This window comes from Rhinoraja longicauda, chromosome 1 (genome assembly GCF_053455715.1).
Source record: "Rhinoraja longicauda isolate Sanriku21f chromosome 1, sRhiLon1.1, whole genome shotgun sequence".
Taxonomy (NCBI): domain Eukaryota; kingdom Metazoa; phylum Chordata; class Chondrichthyes; order Rajiformes; family Arhynchobatidae; genus Rhinoraja; species Rhinoraja longicauda.
In genome coordinates, this window is record NC_135953.1 from 118,448,077 (window position 1) to 118,472,381 (window position 24,305).

At 41.0% G+C, this 24,305-nt stretch overlaps 1 protein-coding gene across 1 annotated transcript in view; it reads right to left on the bottom strand.

Annotated features, from left to right (window-relative positions):
- fat4 (FAT atypical cadherin 4) overlaps positions 1–24,305 on the bottom strand; it is a 326,374-nt gene that overhangs the window by 58,729 nt on the left and 243,340 nt on the right. The window contains exons 8-9 of the mRNA XM_078398435.1: positions 15,711–15,891; positions 3,125–3,375 (exon numbers count right to left, since the gene is read on the bottom strand). Coding sequence (XP_078254561.1) covers positions 3,125–3,375; positions 15,711–15,891 — 432 coding nt within the window. The remainder of the gene's footprint in view (positions 1–3,124; positions 3,376–15,710; positions 15,892–24,305) is intronic.

Below are 24,305 nucleotides of genomic sequence, written 5' to 3' on the forward strand. Positions count from 1 at the left end.
TTAAGTTATTAATGCCTATTGTAAATAGCTGCGGTCCCAGCACCAAGCCTTGCGGTACCCCACTAGTCACTGCCTGCCATTCTGAAAGGACCTATTAATCCCTACTCTTTGTTTCCTGTCTGCCAACCAATTTTCTATCCATGTCAGTACCTTACCCCCAATACCATGTGCTCTAATTTTGCCCACTAATCTCCTATGTGGGACCTTATCAAAGGTTTTCTGAAAGTCCAGATACACTACATCCACTGGCTCTCCCTTGTCCATTCTCCTAGTTCCATCCTCAAAAAATTCCAGAAGATTAGTCAAGCATGATTTCCCCTTCGTAAATCCATGCTGACTGTTACTGCTATCCAAATGTGCCACTATTTCATCTTTTATAATTGACTCCAGCATCTCCCCAAGCACCGATGTCAGGCTTACTGGTCTATAAATTCCTGTTTTCTCTCTCTCCTTTCTTAAAAAGTGGGATAACATTCGCTACCCTCCAATCCGCAGGAACTGATCCTGAATCTATAGAACATTGGAAAATGATCACCAATGCGTCCACGATTTCCAGAGCCACTTCCTTAAGTACCCTGGGATGCAGACCATCAGGCCTTGGGGATTTATCAGCCTTCAGTCCATCAGTCTACCCAACACCATTTCCTGCCTAATGTGAATTTTCTTCAGTTCCTCCGTCACCCTAGGTCCTCTGGCCACTAGTACATCTGGGAGATTGTTTGTGTCTTCCTTAGTGAAGACAGATCCAACTTCATTCTGAAGAAGGGTCTTGACCCGAAACGTCACCCATTCCTTCTCTCCAGAGATGCTGCCTGACCTGCTGAGTTACTCCAGCATTTTGTGATACCTTTGATTTGTACCAGCATCTGCAGTTATTTTCCTACACAACTGATCCAAAGTACCTGTTCAACTCGTCTGCCATTTCCTTGTTCCCCATAATAAACTCACCTGATTCTGTCTTCAAGGGACCCACATTTATCTTAACTATTTTTTTCCTCTTCACATACCTAAAGAAGCTGTTAATATCCTCCTTTATATTCTTGGCTAGCTTATTGTCTCATCACCTTATTTTCTCCCCGTATTGCCTATTTGCCATAGGTTGCATTAGATAATCATATAATCTCAATTTCGCTGACCATCTTTCTGGTGATACGCTTTACCAATTACTGCCAATCTTCTGTCTTTGGTCTTGTAAGAATGTTAATCAGTTTATGGAGTTTAATAATATTATTTTTGGAGCATACAAAAGCAGAGCATGGATAAAATTAATTAACTCTTGCCTGATCTGGGCTTTTAGAAAGACAGAAATACTGTTGAAGCTTATAACTCTGGAACCTAGAAGTAATATTAAAACTATTGATAAGTATGTAAAACCTTCAGGACAATACTCGCTGAACAAAAGCTGGAAATAAACTTCAATTAGCACGTGAAAAAGTAAACATTTACAGCTTTAGAGGGTAATGAAAAAATTAATCCTAGTAAATTATCCCTGAACACTACAATAAACAGTGAGATCAACAACTATATGATCAGATCGTTCCCATAAAACTCCAATTAATAGAATGGTGCCAGAGATCAATTGTTGAATGAGGCATGTTAAATTTTAAAATGAGTACATCCAGATCGTTAGAAGAAATGCAAATAATAAATCCTGTAATTCGATTTTTAAGAACAGACTTTTGGTGATTTTTCTAAATATATTGCTCCATGGCTTCTGCTCTTGAGCACAAGAAATATCGATTCATGTGCAGAGCAATAAAGCAGAGATCCAACATAATGAAGTCTGTACAAAAGAGCATTGTTTTCGTGTGCAATAGCGTTAAGGTTTGCCAGTATATAGGAATTCAATTTGTAAAACTAGGTGTCTGCAGTGAAAATCAAGCATCTGTTCTGAAGCAGCCAACCTCCCTCCGTTCCAGAGCCAGATGAAATCTGCCAACCCATATTATAAAACGTGCTTAGAAAAATACATTGTGAGAATGCTGATGGCCAGGGCTTCCTAGACTACCCAATGGACCACAATTGATATCTTTTTTTGTTTCTGAATGTTAAAGAATGCATATTTCATAGCACAGTGGATAATTAAGAGTTATGAATAAGAAATAATTTGATTGTTTTTGATGATGTTGTCAAGTTAGGTCAAGTTGAGGTTATCGTTATACAGTATGTACATGACCAGTGACGTACAGGTGCAATGAAAAGCTTGCTTGCAGCATCACAGGCATGTCGACTCACAACACTCAAAACAAAATTATACAGAAATTATCGAAGATAAATTCTGGATGATATTCTTGGTGAACAATGGTCTAATGATCCAAGCCTTTTGATTAGATTACAGCCTGCATTTCTTCTCTCCCATTGTCTTTGTTTTTACTGTCTGTTGATTTTAAACTGCCATAAAAAGATAGTGTTAAAGGGTAGAACTGAAATGACACAAATAGGAAATCACAAAACTTAGTGAGTTCTTATCGAGGAACGATGGTCAAATGAGAATACAGCAGTGAGAACCATGTCTATTTGGAGTTATCTCAAAATACACAAACTACAATTTCTTTGATAGTTTGGTGTTGAAAACGACGACCTAAGTGACATGCACATGTTAACCGAATCCTGGATTTCCTTCTTTCGCTTTATCACAGCACTTACTCCACCTCTTCAGGATTCTGCCAGAAGTTTAATATTGGAGTCGAGACCCAGTTGGTTAAGGAATAGTCCTTCTTTCCCTACGGTTTGGCATTGTGACATAAACATGGACAGCATAGTGGACTGGCATAAAATAAAAGTGTTGACTGTTTCCTCTTCATGCTATTTGTGGAAATTTGTCCTGCAAATTCTCTGTCGCAACTCCCACACTATATCAGCAGCCCCACTTTGAAGTACTATATTTTGTGTACTTTGTGCCATCTTGCCATCTTGAAGAGCACCATGTAAGTCTATGTCTTTTCTCTTGCTTCTCCACAGTTACTCCTGGTCAGCTGTATATTTCCTCATCTTTGTTTTTTTTAACTTCAGCTTTCACACAGTAAATCATTCACAACCCTCGAAGAATGAATCAGTATAGCTCCAATTTTTAGGCATCAGCATACAAAATGACACAACCCGTGGTGAAGATAAAGATGCTTACCTTCACTTGTCGGTGCTGGAATGTGGGTGACATAGGGGAAATGATGAAATCTGGGAGGATTGTCATTGATGTCAGAAAGTGTTAGAAAAACAGTGGCTGAACTGGATTTGGCCTGAAGTAAGCCTCCATCAGTAGCCACCACAACAAGGTTGTATGTTTCTTTGCTCTCTCTGTTCAGAAGAGCACTTGTGATAATTTGACCGGTGGAGGGATTAATAGAAAACTTGGAGTTTCCACCAACCAGGCTGTAGCTGTTAGTGGAAAGAAAACAAAAGAAACTCAAGTCAGTACATCTGGATTAAGTAACACTGAGCAGCCCATGTAAAGAAACCAGTGACACAATAAAAATAATATTGTTGTAGAGAATGCTTTTAAATGACTTCCATTGCTTTAAATATCACTGTTAGTTACTCTCAAAGATAGCTCGATTTCTAAAGTTGATATTTAGGTGCCTTAATTTGATATGAGGCAGTTGTTTTTGTTTTCTATGATTTGTTTTCTATGGTTTTATCAGTTATTTACTTTTCTCTTGAATACACAAACAATACCAAAATAATGCTCAATAGGTACAGGTACCTCTTGTAACTCAACCAATCCTTCATCCAAAAGCATAGTGAATATGAACAAAACCATTCATAAGGTCATAAGGTCTTAAGGGATAGTAGAATTAGGCCATTCGGACCATCAAGTCTACTCCGCCATTCAATCATGGCTGATCTATCTCTCCATCCTAACCCCATTCTCCTGCCTGCTTCCCATAACTTCTGACACCTGTACTAATCAAGAATCTATCTACCTCTGCCGTAAAAATATCCACTGACTTGGCCTCCAGACTTTGCCATCTATGGCAAAGAATTCCACAGATTCACCACCCTTTGACTAAAGAAATTTCTTCTCATCTCCTTCCTAAAAGAACATCCTTTAATTCTGAGGCTATGACCTCTAGTCCTAGACTCTCCCACTAGTGGAAACATCCTCTCCACATCCACTCTATCCATGCATTTCACTGTTCTGGATGTTTCAATTAGGTCCCTCCTCATTCTTCGAGTACAGGCCCAGTACCAACAAACGCTCATCATAGGTTAACCTACTCATTCCTGGGATCATTCTTGTAAACTCTTGTACTCTTGTAAACTCTTTTAAACACATTCCACTGTTGTTTGCCCAGCAACCACAAAATAAAATAATCTACCAGCAGGAGAGAATGGATCAGGAATAAGGATTTCCAACTTGGTTAGTTATGGCCAAATCATTCTCAACCCTGGCTTTGCTAATGAAACAGCAACCAGAAACCCACAGGGGAGATCATTTTGCATCATGCAGATCTGGACTACAGTTCCTTACTGATTCATTCGGGGAACTACTTTAGGAATGTTGGATTTACTCTGTTCTGTAGAACTCAAACTCAAAACAATAATTATCTACCACTGCTAAATCATGAGCAAAGGTGTGTATTTAGTTTGGCTGAATGCAATGCATAATAATCACCTACTATTTTCACCATCTCAGAAGATAATGTGCTTTGTACACATCTCGTTGAAGGACTATTCTAACCTGCACACACCCCAGCCACCTTCCACCATTCCACATATAAGTTAATAGTGTATGTCTTCAGATGTTAAGTAACATAAAGTACTGATTCCAAAGCTATGACTCAGAGCCAAGAGTGCCTTTAATCGACCATGAAAACTCTGCACATCATTTCTTAAGAAAGCAGACTAGTTTGAGTACTGATTTAAAGCAAATATCTAAGTAAGCATGTGAAAACAGTATGGCTAACATTAGACCCTCTGACATCAAAGTTAAACACAGGCAATTAATTACACACGCTCTGATTTAGAAAACAAGGTGTGCATTTGCGGCACCTTTAAATTATAAATATAACAAATGTTAAACTAAATATTTTACTGAGATCATTGCTAGGGGTTTGGAAAGGAGTTTTTCACTGAGAGAACACCAGATCAATATTGAAATGCAGAATGCCAATTTTTGAAATGTTTTAAAATCCCTGCCATGACATTCAGTTAAATGTTATTTCTTCTCTTATTGTGGTTAATCACGAGTAAGCCCAATAGTTACTTAAGTAAGTTAAATATTATCTCAATTTTTCAAAGACATTTTTTTCCCTTATTTTTGAATCTTCCCACAAATTGCGAAGAGTGCACTTTCAATAGTTTTGGATAATTCTCCATTGTTTTCTTCTCATTAAAGACAGAAAGAAGGATTTGCATTAATATCATAATCATAATCATACTTTATTAGTCAAGTATGTTTTTCAACATACAAGGAATTTCATTTGCCATACAGTCATACCAATAAAAAGCAACAGAACACACAAAATACATTTTAACATGAACATCCACCACAGTGACTCCTCCGCATTCCTCACTGTGATGGAAGATGAAAAACAGTTCAATCTCTTTCCTTCTTTGTCCTCCAGCGGTCGAGGGCCTTGAACCTTCCGTTGACGGGACGATCTTGACTCCCGTAGCTGGCGGTCGGGCCTTCCTTGTTGCGGTGATCATGCTCCTGCATCGGGGGGAATCTCAGCTCCTTCGCGCCGGGCAATCTACCCCGGATGGGGCTCGTGCGGCTTTGGAGCTTCCCGATATTGGTCTAAACCCAAGACTGCGAACACCTTGAATGTTAAAGTCCGCAGGTCGCAGTTGGAGTGTCGATCCCAAGCAAGGGATCGCACGCTCTGATGGTAAGTCCACGTCCCCTTGGTGGGGCTCAAAGTCAGTCCAGAGCAAGGCCTCCAGCTCCACGATGTCAGGCCACAGAGCGACCGGAGATACGATCCGGAAAACAATCGCATCTCCGGCAAGGTAAGAGATTGAAAAAAAGGTTCCCCTGACCCCCCTGCCCACCTCCCACATAAAACAAACCAGAGAACATTAATAAATACTTTTTAAACACACTAAAATTAACAAAAAAAAGACGAGAAAGACAGACAGGCTGTAGGCGAGGCTGCCATCGGGGCGCCACCCAGTGGTATATGTGCACTATTATAATATAGCACTATTCAAAGCATTTCATAACAAATGCAATCATTGTGTTACGGTAAGCCTAGTCATGCACAGCAAACGCCTGTAAATAGGAATGCAGTAATAACCAGGTAAATTTAGTGACATTGATTCAGGGATAAATATTGAACAAGACAATGGGAATAAATCACCCGGTCTTCTTCAAAGTGGTCCTTTGGCATCCATTAGGTTTAGCTGAGAGGGCAGGTAGAATCTCAGTTAAACATTTTTTTCCTTATCCACCGATCTTCCTGAGTATTGCACTAGGCTGTCAACCTAGATTTTGTACGAGAAGCGTGACTTGAGCGCACAACTGACTGACCCTGAGGCAAGAGTGCCTCCATTGAGTCACAGCAGTTACATTTCGAAGGCTTGCAGTTTCAAGCTGAATATTTGTCTTGCAGAAGTTGCCTTTCCAGTGGCAATGTTCAGGCAATAAACAAAGAGGCAGATTATCCGGAATGCACAGCGAGTTTCTGGTGGGACTTTATTATCTGTTGCAGAAAGTCTATAGGCAAAGGACGATTAAAAGATGGACAAAGAACTGTTGTTGCAGTGCCACAAGGATTAACTGGGCACTAAGGTGGCAGAAGGGCCTCGTATAAGGAGGATCATTGTGTTCACATTTATCATTCTTCTCCATCTTGCTTTTGGTGAGATGACAAATTAGAATCCCAGCACTCATCTTCAATCTTTTAGTAATGTGCCAGTGAGCTGACCTACTGCTCTCCTCAACCACAACTAAAAGCTCTTATACTATTCCAAAAAACACCACCGCAGTTTTGTGGATATAAATGAACATCCATCCAGCTCATCTTACATATAATTAATAACATTAGTAATGAAAACAGAAACTGCTAGAATTGCACTCTAAGTACCTTTGTGTCTGATAAAATGATTATTTAAGATACTGTCTATTCAGGAATGTTATGTTATATTCCATTTCTTTTAATAACTGGAATTTGTTTCCTATGCATGTAATGATAAGCATCTTTTTTAGAAAATTCTCCTAAGTTTCTAAAGTGAGTACATATAACAGAAAGGCAAATCATTGAGTTGATAGGATACGATTTGAAATGCGAATTATATTAATAGTAATATTAAAGTTATCTTCCAATAGATGTTGGTGTTGGTAATCTAAGGATGGCAATCATATAACAAAACATTCCTGAATAGACAGTATCTTAAATAATCTTTTAATCAGCTTTTTTGTAGTATTTCTTCATCTTTCTGATCCTTGGGAAAGGCTCAGGGAAGGGGCTGGGGTTGGGTTGAGGTTGTGTTAAAATAAATTTGGAAAGGGTTGACGGTGGACATGCAATGGAAGGCATTTAAAGGTCGCATGGATGAACTACAACAAGTGTTCATCCCAGTTTGGCAAAAGAACAAACCAGGAAAGGTAGTGCATCCGTGGCTAACAAGGGAAATCAAGGATAGTATTAAAACAAAAGATGAAGCATACAGATTAGCCAGAAAAAGTAGCATACCAGAGGACTGGGAGAAATTCAGAGTCCAGCAGAGGAGGACAAAGGGCTTAATTAGGAAAGGGAAAATAGATTATGAGGGAAAACTGGCAAGGAACATAAAAACTGACTGCAAAAGCTTTTATAGATATGTCAAGAGAAAAAGATTAGTTAAGACAAATGTAGGTCCCTTGCAGTCGGAAACAGGTGCATTGATCATAGGGAACAAGGAGATGGCAGACCAATTGAACAAATACTTTGGTTCTGTCTTCACTAAGGAAGACATAAACCGTCTGCCGGAAATAGCGGGGGACCGGGGGTCTAATGAGATGGAGGAACTGAGGGAAATCCAGGTTAGTCGGGAAGTGGTGTTAGGTAAATTAAATGGATTAAAGGCAGATAAATCCCCAGGGCCAGATAGGCTGCATCCCAGAGTGCTTAATAATAATAATAATAATAATGCAATACATTTATATAGCGCTTTTCATACACTCAAAGACGCTTTACAGGGATTTAAAGAACATAGGGAAGTGAATAAATAGATAAATAAGTAAACGAACAGAGAAAGGAGACAGAAGGTGAGGTGACCTTCAGTGGTTGAAGGCAGTACTGAACAGGTGAGACTTCAGTGATGTTTTGAATGTGGTGAGTGAGGAGGAGTCTCTGACGGTTTGGGGTAGTGAGTTCCATAGGGTGGGAGCAGCGATGGAGAAAGCCCTGTCCCCCCAGGATCTGAGTTTGGTCCGGATGGGGGGGGGGATAGGAGATTGGCAGCAGCAGAGTGGAGGGTGCAGGTGGGAGTGTGCCTGTGGAGGAGGTCAGTCAGGTAGGATGGGGCCAGGTTATGGAGGGCTTTGTAGGTCATGAGGAGGATTTTGTACTGGATTCTCTGGGGGATGGGGAGCCAGTGGAGTTTGTAAAGGACGGGGGTGATATGGTCACGGATCGGGGTGTGGGTGAGTAGACGGGCAGCGGAGTTTTGAATGTATTGAAGTTTACTGATGATTTTTGAGGGTGCGCCATAGAGGAGGCTGTTGCAGTAGTCCAGACGGGAGGTGATGAAGGCGTGGATGAGGGTTTCTGCAGCTGTGGAGGAGAGGGATGGACGGAGACGGGCAATGTTTTTGAGGTGGAAGAAGGCTGTCTTTGTGATGTGTTTGATGTGTTTGTCGAAGGAGAGGGTTTGATCAAAGATGATTCCACGATTCTGGATGTGAGGGGAGGTGGATACTGGGAGACCATCAATATTGAAGTAAGGAAGTAGCCTCAGAAATAGTGGATGCATTAGTGATAATTTTTCAAAACTCTTTAGATTCTGGAGTAGTTCCTGAGGACTGGAGGGTAGTTAATGTAACCCCACTTTTTAAAACGGGAGGGAGAGAGAAAACGGGGAATTATAGACCAGTTAGCCTAACATCGGTAGTGGGGAAAATGCTAGAGTCAATTATTAAAGATGTGATAGCATCACATTTGGAAAGTGGTGAAATCATCGGACAAAGTCAGCATGGATTTACCAAAGGCAAATCATATCTGACGAATCTTATAGAATTTTTCGAGGATGTAACTAGTAGAGTGGTTAAGGGAGAACCAGTCGATGTGTTATATCTGGACTTTCAGAAGGCCTTCGACAAGGTCCCACATAGGAGATTGGTGTACAAACTTAAAGCACACGGTATTGAGGGTTCAGTGTTGAGGTGGATAGAAAATTGGTTGGCGGACAGGAAGCAAAGAGTAGGAATAAACGGGTCCTTTTCGGAATGGCAGGCAGTGACTAGTGGGGTACCGCAAGGCTCAGTGCTGGGACCCCAGTTATTTACAGTGTATATTAATGATTTGGACGAGGGAATTGAATGCAACATCTCTAAGTTTGCGGATGACACGAAGCTGGGTGGCAGTGTTAGCTGCGAGGAGGATACTAGGAGGCTGCAGAGTGACTTGGATAGATTAGGCGAGTGGGCAAATGTATGGCAGATGCAATATAATGTGGATAAATGTGAGGTTATCCACTTTGGCAGCAAGAACAGGAAAGCGGAGTATTACCTGAATGGTGACCGATTGGGAGAAGGGGAGATCCAACGTGACCTGGGTGTCATGGTGCACCAGTCATTGAAAGCAAGCGTGCAGGTGCAGCAGGCAGTGAAGAAAGCGAATGGTATGTTGGCATTCATAGCAAGAGGATTTGAGTTTAGGAGCAGGGAGGTTCTGCTGCAGTTGTACAGGGCCTTGGTGAGACCGCACCTGGAGTATTGTGTGCAGTTTTGGTCTCCTAACCTGAGGAAAGACGCTCTTGCCTTAGAGGGAGTAGAGAAGGTTCACCAGATTGATCCCTGTGATGGCGGGACTTCCATATGAGGAAAGACTGGATAGACTGGGCTTGTACTCGCTGGAATTTAGAAGACTGAGGGGGGATCTTATAGAAACATATAAAATTCTTAAGGGGTTGGAGAGGCTAGATGCGGGAAGATTGTTCCCGATGTTGGGGGAGTTCAGAACCAGGGGTCACAGCTTAAGGATAAGGGGGAAGTCTTTTAGGACCGAGATGAGAAAACATTTCTTCACACAGAGTGGTGAGTCTGTGGAATTTTCTGCCACAGAAGGTAGTTGAGGCCAGTTCATTGGCTATATTTAAGAGGGAGTTAGATGTGGCCCTTTTTGCTAAAGGGATCAGGGGGTATGGAGAGAAAGCAGGTACAGGCTACTGAGCTGGATGATCAGCCATGATCATATTGAATGGCGGTGCAGGCTCGAAGGGCCGGATGGCCTACTCCTGCATCTATTTTCTATGTTTCTATGTTAACCACTTTTTCCTTGTTGTCTGGCCTCATAAAAATAAGGGCTGAAACATTCCTTGGGTATGTTTTGAATCCCCTCCCTTCTTCAAGGATCACTGGTTAGCCCACTTCGTGCCTGGTCCAACAAGATGCAATGGAAGCTCCATTTAATTTAATATTTAGGGAACAGAACCTATGTTCTGATGGAAGTCATCAACTTGAAACATTAACATCTCCTTGAATAAGTCATCACCTTGAGACTGCTTATCTCTTCGCAGAGATTACCCTACCTGCTGAGCATTGTTGGTTTTATTTCAAGAGCAATCCGCCTATTTCTGGATTCACTGGAATTTAGAAAGATGAAAGGGGATTTTATAGTAACATGCAAAATTCTTAAAGGATTGGACAGGCTAGATGCAGGAAAAATGTTCCCGATGTTGGGGGAGTCCAGATCCAGGGCTCACAGTTTAAAAATAAGGGGTAGACCATTTAGGACTGAGATGAGGAAAAACTTTTTCACCCAGAGAGTTGTGAATCTGTGGAATTCTCTGCCACAGAAGGCAGTGAAAGCCAATTCACTGGATGTTTTCAAGAAAGAGTTAGATATAGCTCTTAAGGGATATGGGGAAAGAGCAGGAACGGAGTACTGATTTAGGACGATCAGCCATGATCACAGTGAATGGCGGTGCTGGCTCGAAGGGCCGAATGGCCTACTCCTGCACCTATTGTCTATTATCTATTGAATGGCTCAAAGGGCCGAATGGCCTACTCATGCACCTATTTTCTATGTTTCTATATTTAAGGCAGGCACACCGGATGTCTAAAGAATCGATCATGGAATCCAGCAAAATTTTAATTTTTTCAGCATAAAAGATCTAATTATAGGACTTACCAGACCAAGTGGACCCGTTGGGCCCAAACCTCTCCTGCATTGGTGCAGCACCCTCTCATACTGACATTTACCAAGAAAATGGATTAAAGAGAGTCAATTTTCATTTGCTATGAGATTTGTTATCAATGCAAAATCACCAATGTTTGAATCTTAAGGAAATACTGTAAGTTGCCAAAATTCTGGAATTTTCAGATGTTTTCTGTTTTTGTTTCAGATTTCCAACATCTGCAGGTTTTTTAAATTTTCATTTACTTTTGAATTCTCTGCTGCCTATCCTGCATGATTTTTCTTCTGTATCTTCTTTGGCGGTAGAGTTGCTGCCTTACAGCGAATGCAGCCCGGAGACCCGGGTTCAATCCTGACTATGGGTGCTGTCTGTACGGAGTTTGTACGTTCTCCCCGTGATCTGCGTGGGTTTTCTCCGAGATCATCGGTTTCGTCCCAAGACGTACAGGTTTGTCGGTAAATTGGCTTTGTAAATGTAAAAATTGTCCCTAGTAGGTGCAGGATAGTGATAATGTGCAGGGTTCGCTGGTCGGCACGGACCCGGTGGGCAGATGGGCCTGTTTCCGTGCTGTATCTCTAAACTAAACTAAATTAAACTAATGGTTGCCTCGCCAACAGTCTGTCTGTCCCTTCCTTCTTTGTTGTTGTAATAGTATGTGTTAAATGTATGTTTTTAGTGTTCTTTAGCTTGTTTTATGTGGGGGGGGGGGGGGGGTGGGGGAAGCTTTTTTAAATCTCTTACTTCGACGGAAATGCTTTTTTTTTTCTGTATCGTATCTCCGTCCGCACTGCGGCCTAACATCGAGTTGGTGGCCTTTGCTGGAGATCGACCGGAAGCTCCAACGCGGGAGCCTGCGGACTTACCATCGCGGAGCTCGCGATCCCTTTGTCAGGGATTGACCTCGGAGCTCCAACCGCGGGAGCCTGCAGACTTTAACATTGTGGAGCTTGCGGTCTCTGGTTAGAGATCGACTTCGGGAGCTCTAAGCCGCAGGAGCTTCAACCGCCTCGACGCGGGAGATTCGATCGCCCCGACGGATGGTTCGACTGCCCCGACCGCGGGAGAAAATAGAGGAAGAAGATTGGACTTTATTGCCTTCCATTACAGTGAGGAACGTGGGGAATCCGCTATGGTGGATGTTTATGTTAACCTTTACGTAGTTGTGTGTCTTGTTGCTTTTTTTTAATATGGCTGTATGGTAATTTGCATATCACTGTACCTTAATTGGTACATGTGATTATAAAAGACCTTTGAAACTTTTAATTGACACAGTAACATGGTAGAGCTCTGGCATGTGCAGTGTCATCCAATGGGACGGGTTAAGTGTTTGGAGACCACTTCCATTAAATCTAATTGCTCATGAGTACATTGTGGATATTGCATCACGCTCATACAGTCTGCCTTCACAGCAGAAACAAGAAACTGCAGATGCTGGCTTACAAAAAAGTGATGGAGTAACTCAGAGGGTCAAGCAGCATCCATGGAGAAAATTAATTAGTGGTATTCTGTATCGGGACCCTTCCTCAGACTAATTGTATGGTAGAACTGCTGTCTCACAGCACCTGAGTGGGATATATATGTCTTATGCATTTTGCATGTGTAAATATTAATGACACAGAAAGAAAATGTTGTGGTCCTGCCACTCTTAATGCTATACCAAGAGTCACAGTATCGGAAAGTCACACAGCACATGCCCAGACCCTTTGCCTCACTGAATCTGCAATGATCGTCAACCACCTATTTATTCTCCCCACGATCCTCTCAACTTCCCAAATTCCTACCACTGATCTGCACACTAGTACAGATTTACACTGGCAATTTAACCTACCAACCTGCACATATGTGAGATGTGGTGGAAACCAGAACTCTCAGAAGACAGTCATAGAGTCACAGGGACAATTGGCAAACTCCACAAAGACAGGACTGGAAGTCAGGATTGAATCCAGATTGTTGGAACTGTGAGGCCAACTGTTCCTCAATAAACCTAATGGCCTATCTTAAAGCTGCTAGAATTAGAACAATGCAACTCACTCATCCATTATGTAACTGCAAAAAAAAAAGACTTGCACATTTCTTACTACGTTTTACTTAACATATAACATATAACAACTACAGCATGGAAACAGGCCTGTCCGGCCCTACCAGTCCATGCCGACCATTCTCCCTGACCTAGTCTCATCTACCTGCACTCAGACCATAACCCTCTAATCCCCTCCTATCCATATACCTATCCAATTTACTCTTAAATGTGCAGAAATGAAGTCTCATTGGCTCCAACCCTGAATTTTCAGAAGATCAAGATGAAAGAGGTGCTGAAAAAGGAAGGTGATGTAGATTTCACACTATTCTTTGGCCAAAATAGTTTCTGATAATTTCAATTCTGTTTGTCAATTTTACTTTTGTGTATGCTTGTGCAATTCACTGCAATATGTTCTGCACATGAGTGGAGGCAGAGGAAATGTTGTATTTGAATTGTATGTCATTCAATTTTTTGGATTTTCTGAATTAATTTTGTGACTTGGAAGTATGTTGCACAGAAAGACTAGGATATTCAGAACTCCCAACAGCACAACACCTATGTCACAATGGATTGTTTCATAATCAAAACAGGTCATTGCTATTGCCAATTACGGGGTAATCTAATATTGGAGATAAGTAATACTACTTTTGTAATGCATTAGCACAGCAGGGCAAAGAATATTTCAATTAGTTTTTCTCAAAATGCTGTCATTGACCCCAGCCCCTTAGAGATTCTACTCGATAAATAATAGTGAAAAAGACACTAAAAACACAATAATTTGTTAATGAGCAATTATTTGGTGACTTATTTTTGATTCTGAAAATGGTGCATAATGAATAATACCCTTATTTTCTATTGTTCACTAGCAACAAACTTAATTTTTTTAAAGGAAAAATGGAATGCTCTATCAAAGTGACACACAGAAAACTATGCAAAATAATATGCAACTAAACTTTACTTTTATCTACCTGTTGTGAATCTCTCAATTTATGAGCTTACTTAATTTACACCATTAAGTAAATGATTAACTGAGAATATGTTGTATTCCATCCATTGAGTGATGTGGACAACATGACAGCATCACTGAACAATATCATTGCCCATGTTTGAATACATTTAAAATTAGGTAACATGAAAGTTAATTTTTGGTCTGTCGAGAGAAATCAGTCACAGAGCATAATACGGACATTACACCAGAAGCCGGCATGCACAGAGTACATTTTACATCAAAATGTAACACTACATGAGTGTTCCTAAAAATGCTTTGCTACATGATAGGTAAACAAAATTAAACCACACCCAAGATCATGTCTTGGTGCAACATTGCAGGTTGCAGACTTGTGACGTAGATGGTGGGTGTATCACCTGTCTCATTGGATCCTTAGGGGAAATCTTTTACCTGAACAGGGTTGATGATGTGATCTGATTTTAAGGTTGACTAGACGGGCGTGGACCCATTGGGTGCAAACCTCTCCTGTGGGCCCGGCAACCCTTCCCCAACTGATCCAAAACTCTCCAGCAGCAGGAGAGCTCTCCTCACCCACCCCCCCCCCCCCTCATTGGCTGCCACTCCCGTCACCCATACGGGACCCGCCCCCCTCTGAGCAGCAACCCTCCCCCAACTGCGCACGCACGGATGCGGCGGCCATCTTGCGTATTAAAGTTGAAAAAGTGATCGGCGGCCATCTTACGTATGTATTAAAGTTTAAAAAGTGATTTTAAAATCTCTCCTGCGGGCCCAGCAACGCTCCGTGCAGACCTCTCCTGCGGGAGCGGCAATCCCCGTTGGGTGCAAACTTCTCCTGCGGCAACCCTCCCACAATTGACGATCCATGGACCGTTGCCTGCCGGGGAGTGTCTCCCGGGGCTGTGGGCAGACGAGGGGGGACAGGTAAGAGGAGAGGGAGCCACTCACCTCGGCCCTGTGCTGCCAGTGCTGTGGCCAGAGGGAGCAGTGGACCCGAAACCTCTCCTGCAGCTCGGTGGCGAACAGCGGCCACGGCCATCTTCTTCGACCCTCTGCCGCCTTGCTGCAGCACGGGAGGAAGATCAGGCGCGGGGCACGCCGGGACAGCCGCCGGTCCTCCCGGCGGGAGGGGGGGGCGCATTTATTAAAGTTTATTAAGTTAATTGCTTTTAATAAATAACTAAACTTGATTTATTGAGACCGCAGGAGAATGGCGAGTAGGGTGGGCCTAAAATTGTTGCGCTATCGTGTACCGTTTTGGCTGCATTTCGAGAACAAATATATCCACAAACAAGATGAGAGTTTTAGTAATATATATATAGATGAATGCAATATATTTCAGGTTAAGGTATATCCACGAGTTCGAGTTATATCTGTACTGTCCCACGACAGAGAAACGAAAAGTATACCAAGAAAAAATATACATCACAATGTCCTTACCTGACAACTGCATTCAAACCGTCATCAGCATCAGTGGCGTTGACAAGCAAAACATCAGTCCCTGTTGAGGCATTCTCAGGGATGGTGGCATGGTAGGTTTTGAAAGCAAATGTTGGAAGATTGTCATTGATGTCATCTACAATCAACGTGATGGTGCCTGTGCCAGTGAGCTCTGGAGACCCTGCATAAAGGGAGCACATAGAGTGAGATGGAGAACCTGAGAAAGAATACATAGATAGACGCAATAGTCAGAAATTTGCAACTGTATTTTCACCTTTCACCGCAGACCGACATATTCCTTGGAAAGAAAAACAAAAATCCACTTCTGAAATATATTATGGTAATTCAACTTGGAATGTAACAGTCTGAGGAAAGTAGTCAAAAAGAGAAGCTTAAATTTAAAATAATATTATTCTTTTAAAACAAAACTGTAGTGATGTGCTGTTTAATGTATCTTCATCTTAAGTTAGATGATCTGGCCTGTACGCAAATCATCAGACCACATTGATGAAAGGAATGTGAAATTGCTTTACATTTTAAATATTTCCCAGCCATTGAATTACCTCCTGCTTCAGTTTTAGAATAGATTTGTATATAACAAAAGAAACATCATTCAAAATATTTCCCTGTAGATTATTGAAATCTATAATTTTTATCCGCATTGATTCAATAAGTATCTTATTTTACCTACTGATATTATAATAATATATTTCTGTTTAGTAATGATTTGTTTTGCTTTCATTTAATAATATATCCTGCCACACTGCCAGTTATTTTAGTTCTTCTTAGCATACTCTACATAAAATATGCTGCACCACAACTATCCACAAAACTTCAGGAATTTTAATAGAAGATGTTTGCATATGAAATATTAAACATTGAATGAAGAATCATTCATGATAATATCTGAGTATTATTTTTTTTATTTCATTAATGAAAATGTCAGCACAAAACAAGTGCAGAAAAAAAGACACACAAATGCCACCTCAAAGACCTTTCTAGCACTGCTCTACAAATATAATTTTGTCACCTGGAGCGGAAAAGGATCAAGGATCTTACTTTAAAACTGAAAAAGTGAGAAAACAAGTGTTTTATATTCCAGAGAGGACAGGTGCAGAGAACAGAAAGAATACCTTTAATAGGGTAAAAATCAAAGTTCAACATTAAGTCTAGAGGGCTTCCACACCCCAGGTGGAAGATAAGGTGTTATTCTCCGAGTTTATGCTCGGCATCATTCCAGCTATGTAGAAGGGTGAAGGTTGAGCTGACCGAGTGGGAATGGGGCAGAAATAAAACTGACAGGATAGCTCAGAGTTTCCCTTACAAAACTGAACAGAAGAGTTCTGCAAAACATTTGCCCAATCTGTATTTAGTTCATTCAGTGTAGAGGAGACCACATGGTGAGCAACAATTTATATACATTAAACTGGAAGAAGTGGAAAGGAGTTGCCTGGAAAACAAAATGGATAGGACCCTGGATTGTGAGAAAGGAAGGTGATGAATTTGCCATGACTGCATGGACGAGTGGTGTGGGAAGTGGAACAGTTGTGAGGGTAGATTAGTCAGGCAGGCTGGTGGGAGAGCGGGTGAGAGCAGACGCCCAAAATATACAGAAGACTAGACCAAGTGGACCCGTTGGGCCCAAACCTCTCCTGCATTGGTGCAGCACCCTCTCCTCCCCCCTCCCCCTCCCCCCCATTCCCCCTTCCCTCTGAAAACCTTTATTTAATAATTGATGCTAAGCGTATTTATCTTCACATAATTACTAATATATTTACATTATAATAGCACTTGTGGCTACAGATACCACAGCCTCTTAACAGCAGGCGAAATAAAAAACAATCTGGCAATAAATAAATCTTAAAATATATTCAAACGCTCCTGGAAACTGGAAAAAAACTAGACCGATGTTTTGAAGTTAACTTACTATACGCACACGCTCAACACAGCTCACACTTCCTCCAAAACTTCACAAAGTGAGCTGGTCTGTCCTTGATTTAGTTTATGGGTTATTACAAGAGTATATATACCCAACGAAATGGACAATTTTTTCAGTGGATCTGGTGATGGCCTTAAACATACTGAGCCCAGATATGCTGGGCACTGGGCCAATAGTGCATTTGCAGTTTCAGTTGTGGGAATAACCACTATCTTGTTCAAAGCTACAATTCCATTCCAAACACGAGCTGTTCACAGCGTTGTGAATGCCTAGCAGACTTCATTCTGTTTGCCCTTGGATTCAAGTTTATTGATGTCTGAACAAAGACTCCCGATGCTGACAGGTTTGGTTTCAGGCAAATATTACCAAGGAAAAGATCCAATATCTACCATTGTATAGTTACCAATGTCTGCTGTTATGCTTTTTATTTCTTGGAGATGAATTTTCTTTCAGTTTACAGGCAGCTCCCACTTACCTTTTTGATTGACACTTATTATTTTAATTGACAATTACTCATGTTGAGTCTTAGATGGTTATCAGATTATTCACCGTTATAGATTATTTCAGGCTAATCTGATTCTGCCATACATGTTCATTGTGATCTTTATGGTTACACTGGGATATTCCACAACATTGAGGTAGAATGGATGGAATGCAAGTTTCCCCCAGACAATATTGAGCCCAATGACGAGTAGAATGGGAGAGTGTAGATGCACAATAATATCTGTTCCAGTCAGCTTCTCAGTGCCAGGGTTAACTGCAATTTGTTTGCAGGTTCTTAACAATATGTTTACATACTTGACCACTGCCCCTCTTGTGCCCAAGTGTTCAGGCAGTATGTCAACTCACCACCAAAGGCCAAATGCAACCTAGCAAGGCTTCTGAGTTAGTGGAGGTGATACTGACCGAGGATTACTGAAGATTCAGGGACACTAACTGTCAGCATCTAACCTCTTTGCAAAGTAGTATAAGAAGGAGCAGTTCTTCCAAAGTCCCACAGTACTTGTGGGCTTGGTCCTTACACATTGTACTCAGTTCTGCAGTAGTATCCAAAGTTGAGAATAACACCCTGCAAATTAGCTGCAGCTCCAATAGATCAACACTATTTGCCATTACTCTTAAGGTTTTTTCACATGCACAGCATGATCGAGAGAGGTTTATATTAACTGCTGCTGGAAGCATGTGGTGTGAAATTTAATTAAAATATAAGCAATGGTCAACAGAATGAGTATAGGGAGAGGGAGGCACTTCTTTGTTAAACAACACATTATAATTTTTGTCTGAGTTTCTGTTAGGAGGGGCTGGGAAATTCTGTTCCATTGAAGGAGGGTCACAGACACTCTTGGAAGGTTGCTAATGTCAAGAGATGTAAATTTACTGCTTGTAGTATAGAGAAGCATTACATCACAATGGGCCATAGTTATACCTGCACTATAATTAGACAGGCACTTCTCATTGAAACCAATTTTTAGCAAGCAGATGTATTGATGTAAACATTCTTGGTACTTATTCACCTGAACACTAAATTGCAATATCCAGAAACTACAAAAACAGACCCAAAGTGCTAGAGAAACTCAGCGGTCAGGCAGCATATCTGGAGAACAAGGATAGGTAACGTTTCGGGTAGGGACCCTTCTTCAGACTCAATAGTAGAATAGGTGAAAATAGGTACAATTCATTCTAACTGCATAGCAGGATAGCATGTATACAAACAACACAGGCACAAAGCTGCTGCAAAATTTATAGGTCCAATTTTTAACTGCATGACTGCTCTCCAAGAACGTGAGCTATGGAATAGTCCATGATAAGATGCCTGGCCTCTTTGGTTGCCAGTGAGAGGAAGATAAATATATTTAAAATGATCTTGTGGAGCACGAGGGGCAGAAATATTTCAGAAAGTTGTATTCAAATACACCTCCATAATTCTGCTCCAAAAACTTCGCTGAGGAATACTGCAGTTTAGGTAGGATATGAAAGAGCAGATTATGAAAGGCCATCAGGACTTGGTAGATTGTGCTGAGATCACCATTCAGGTTTAAGGGTTAATTTCCTCAGCTTTTTTAGATCAAGCATAATTACTTGCTTATTACCTTGTCGGATCCTGGATTTATCCAATTTAGGCCAAAATGTATCCAATTTAGATTTCTTTGAAACAATATTGGAAACAAATTGTAATTTTTTTTGTGGAATTGTCCTCAAATTATTGCCTCTAATCATGGAAAATTAAGCGCACAAGGAGACCATTTGTCCCAAGATGTCATATTGCCAGCCGCTTGCTAAGGCTCCCCAACGAAAGGCATACCTCCTTCACAAAGTTGCCCATTCAAATATTTTTCTCATCGTGCTTTTACGAATGTTTTATTTGAACCTTTTGTCCAGGTCACCAATGAAATACATTGAAAGTGCTTCCATACCCATTCAGGCAAGATATTCCTGATCACAGCAATCTGCTGCATAAACTATTACTTCTCCTTGCCACTTTTGCTACTTCTGTTAATGCCTTTAAACTGTATCCTATAGTTACCTACTCCTTTAGCACAGGAAATGGTTTTCACTTATCAAATCATTCATGCTTTGTAACAATAACACTAAATCTCTACTTAAAATCCCTGCAGGTTAGAAAACCCGATTCTCTTGTCTCTCCATGTACCTTTCCAGTAAATCTCCTACATTTGTTTGTTAAATCTTCCTCGACTGAGGCACCATGAAATGGCATAATAGTTCCGTTGAGGTCCAATTAAAGTTTTATGCAGGTTTATATTATAAAGGCTATTTTTTTTCTACAGTGCTTATTGCCTCTGCTGGTGAAACCAATAGACATATAAATGTACAATGTTAACTACAGATGCTAGGGAATTTAAATTCTCTTAATTAAATAAGAGACAAAATGCTTTGCGGCAAGATCTGGCTCACAAATCCCCTGCATTACTTCATCTAGCTCATATGTATCTCTTAGAAGTATGTGTGTGTGAATGATGTTAAATTATCCTCTGCAAAGACCTAACGGGTCCCTCAGATGTACCAGACCATTACATTGAAATACAATAAACCTGGGCACTTGGGATCAAACAAGGCATTCTAGAGATGAGGTGAGAATGCCTGCTCCTTCCATCCAGGCAGTATGTAATCAGGAATGATATCAATAAGCACGAGTAAAGTTCATAAATTCACAAGTTATAGGAGTAGAATTACGCCTTTCGGCCCATCGAGTCTACTCCGCCATTCAATCATGGCTGATCTCTGCCTCCTAATCCTATTTTCCTGCCTTCTCCCCATACTCCTTGACACCCATTCCAATCAAGAATTTGTCTATCTCTGCCTTAGAAATATCCACTGACGGCCTCCACAGCCCTCTGTGGCAATGACTTTCCACAAATTAACTACCCTCTGACTTAAGTAGTTCCTCCTTACCTCCTTTCTAAAAGAGCGCCCTTTAATTCTGAGGCTATGACCACTGGTCCTAGACTCTCCCACCAGTGGAAACATCCTTTCCACATCCACTCTATCTATGGCTTTCATAAAACTGAAATCATTGGAGGAGAAAATGTTCTAGTCACTCAAATCATAAGTAAGGTGGCTGCGGTTGTTGGAGGCCTTGGCCATAGGAGTCCATCATTAAGTTTGCTGAATACACTGTGGTGGTGGGCCGGATCTCCGACAACGATGAGAAGGCCTACCGGGAGGAGGTGGCTGATCTGGCACTCTGGTGTCAGGACAATAGCCTCCTCTTGAATGTCAAAAAAACTAAGGAGCTGATTGTGGACTTTAGAAGGGTTCAACATCCAAGGACGTACACGCCACTGGAAATAAATGGGTCTACTGTGGATAGGGTGAGCAGTTTTAAATACTTGGGAGTCCACATCAAAGAGGATCTGACATGGACAACACACATTGCCGCACTGGTGTGTAAGGCAAAGCAGCGCCTTTACCACCTTAAACAGCTGAGGAAATTCAGAGTGTCTCTGAGGATCCTTCAATGCTTCTACTCTGGGGCTGTAGAGAGCATCCTGTCTGGCAACATCACAGTCTTGTTTGGGAACAGCTCTGCCCAGGACAGGATGGCCCTACAGAGAGTAGTGCGTTCGGCAGAACGCACCATGGGAACTACACTCGCCCCCCTGCAGGACCTATACATCAGGAGGTGTAGATCGAGAGCAAGCAAGATTATGAGGGACCCCTGCCACCCCAGCAACGGACTGTTCCAGCTGCTATGGTCAGGCAAGCGCCTCTGCTGTCACGCTGTGAAAACGGAGAGGATGAGATGCAGTTTCTTCCCACAGGCCATCAGGACTGTTAACTATTATAACTCCAGGGACTAAATTTTGTCTTCTCTGTATTAACTTTAATTTATATGCTGTAACTGTAATTCTTTTTTTGCACAATCCGCAGGCATTGCTACTTTCATTTCACTGCACATCGTGTATGCGTATGTGATAAATAAACTTGACTTGACTTGACTTGACTTGAAGTCAATGCAGCAGTGTCATGGAAATAGTTGCATCCATCATAAATACAGAAATAGGGATCTTATCTGAGGATAGTAGAGTTTTAATTACATTTGCTGTTCTTCAGATAATGAAGTACTCCATCTCTGCATGCAGCAAGAGCAAGCAATTTTCAAGTTTGAGTTGGTAAGAGGCAATGAAATTTGCATCAGTTAAGTCTAACCAGCTCCTCATATTGTTCAACAGTATTGCACATGCCACATTCTCCACCTTACGTGTCCAGGTAGGATGAGGGTAGTGCAGGGTCAAAATGGATAAGATGTTTATCTGGACCAACCAAGATCAAACAATATGCTTTTTTTTTATCTGCACCTCACCCTCTGACTCCCTCAAGCTTAACCATTAACAAGGCACAAAGCAGTATGATGAAAATAGATTTGTTGCCAATTTTCAATTTATTTGATTTTTCACTAATCTAGCGATGTGCGATAATTAGCCAGTTACTGATCCTAATATGATGGTGTTATGGTAGAGGATTCTGCTCATTAAAAATTATGTCATAATTGGCCAATCCTTGTGCTGAGCCAGTTGTGTCATAATAACCTATAATTTAAGCTTTTCTGAAATTGGAATTAACAGAAATTCCATGGAGACATCAGGCTTGCATTTATCCAACATATCACCAGATCTTCTATATGTTCGAGTGTGATTATGGCTGTCATCAGTCTCAATTACAGGCATGTTAGCGTACGATTGCACATGCACAGAGGGACAACCTTTGTCGGGTCAAATGTAACGAGGCCCGTTGGCCAACAAAAATCTCCAAATTAAATTTGGCAATGAATAAATCAATCACAATGATGACGATGTATAACTAACCTCACTCCGGTACTGAATTATACTGAACTTAAGCATTGAAGTTCATCATAAATTTCTGTGCTTCAGGAATTGCATGGATAATTTAAAAATAGACACACGCACACACAAACACACACACACACACACACACACAAATGTTGGCAGTACAAATACTGGATTGAACTAACTTTGGAAATTCCAGAGCTAACCGATCTCTCTGGGAGATAATGCCACAAATTTTCAAAAGAAAATCCTGCTGACTAGCATTTTTCTGACATGAGAATTGTCAACGTGCTGAAGTCTATGCTCCCCTTAAAAAGCTTGCATTTCACACAGCATTAGTGATTTCAGCATAAAGAATTTAAACACACATTGTTTAGATTAACAGTTTTTTTTCTAATGTGCTAAATTATGGGGACTACTTAAAAGTTAAAACCAGCGGTGTATGGTTCCAATTAACATTGAACAATATTTATAACAGATGTGTTTGGAAATAAGTCTGCTATTTCTCTCTAGATCATAAACAGAATTCAAAATGGGCATCCATACATGTTGGCATGATAATAGACAATGGATAGTTTCATACTATTCTGAATTCTGATATAGCGATTGGCTATTCTTTAGCACTGACTTCAGCACCATGGCAACATAACGTCGGCACACAAAAATACCTTATAACCCAGCTTGCAGCTAGAATTGACTCATAAGGCTAGTCATCTTTGAAATTCTAAATCAAAGCTGTGCTTTATGAAGTCTCTCATTCGTCTTTATTGCACATATTATAAGAATAACATCCAAAAAAAAGCACTTCAGAATTTGCTGCCTGTGACATTGATCTCTGGATGTCCATTTACTGGGGGAACATCCCAACAAGCAGAGAAGGCTGCTTATACAATCTTGAAAAGGTGAATCCGTGAGGAATTCAGTTCAAGATATTCCGTCATTTCTAACATCTTAACAAAATATTCCCACTTGCTGCTGTTTTTGATTAACAATAATTGCTTTGCACACTATATGGAGATACCATCTTCCATCATAAATATTCAGTTTAGTTTAGCTTATTGTCACGTGTTCCGAGGTACAGTGAAAAGCTTTCTGTTGTGTGCTATTTAGTTAGCGAAAAGACTATACATGATATACAATCAAGCCGTTCACAGTGCAATTGGAGACCTCATTGGACACCCTTGGACTATCTTTAATCAGACTTTACTGAACTTTATCTTGTACTAAACGTTATTCCCTTTATTGTGTATCTGTACACTGTGGACGGCTCGATTGTAATCATGTACTGTCTTTCCGCTGACTGGTTAGCACACAACAGAAATTTTTCACTGTACCTCGGGAGAGGTGACA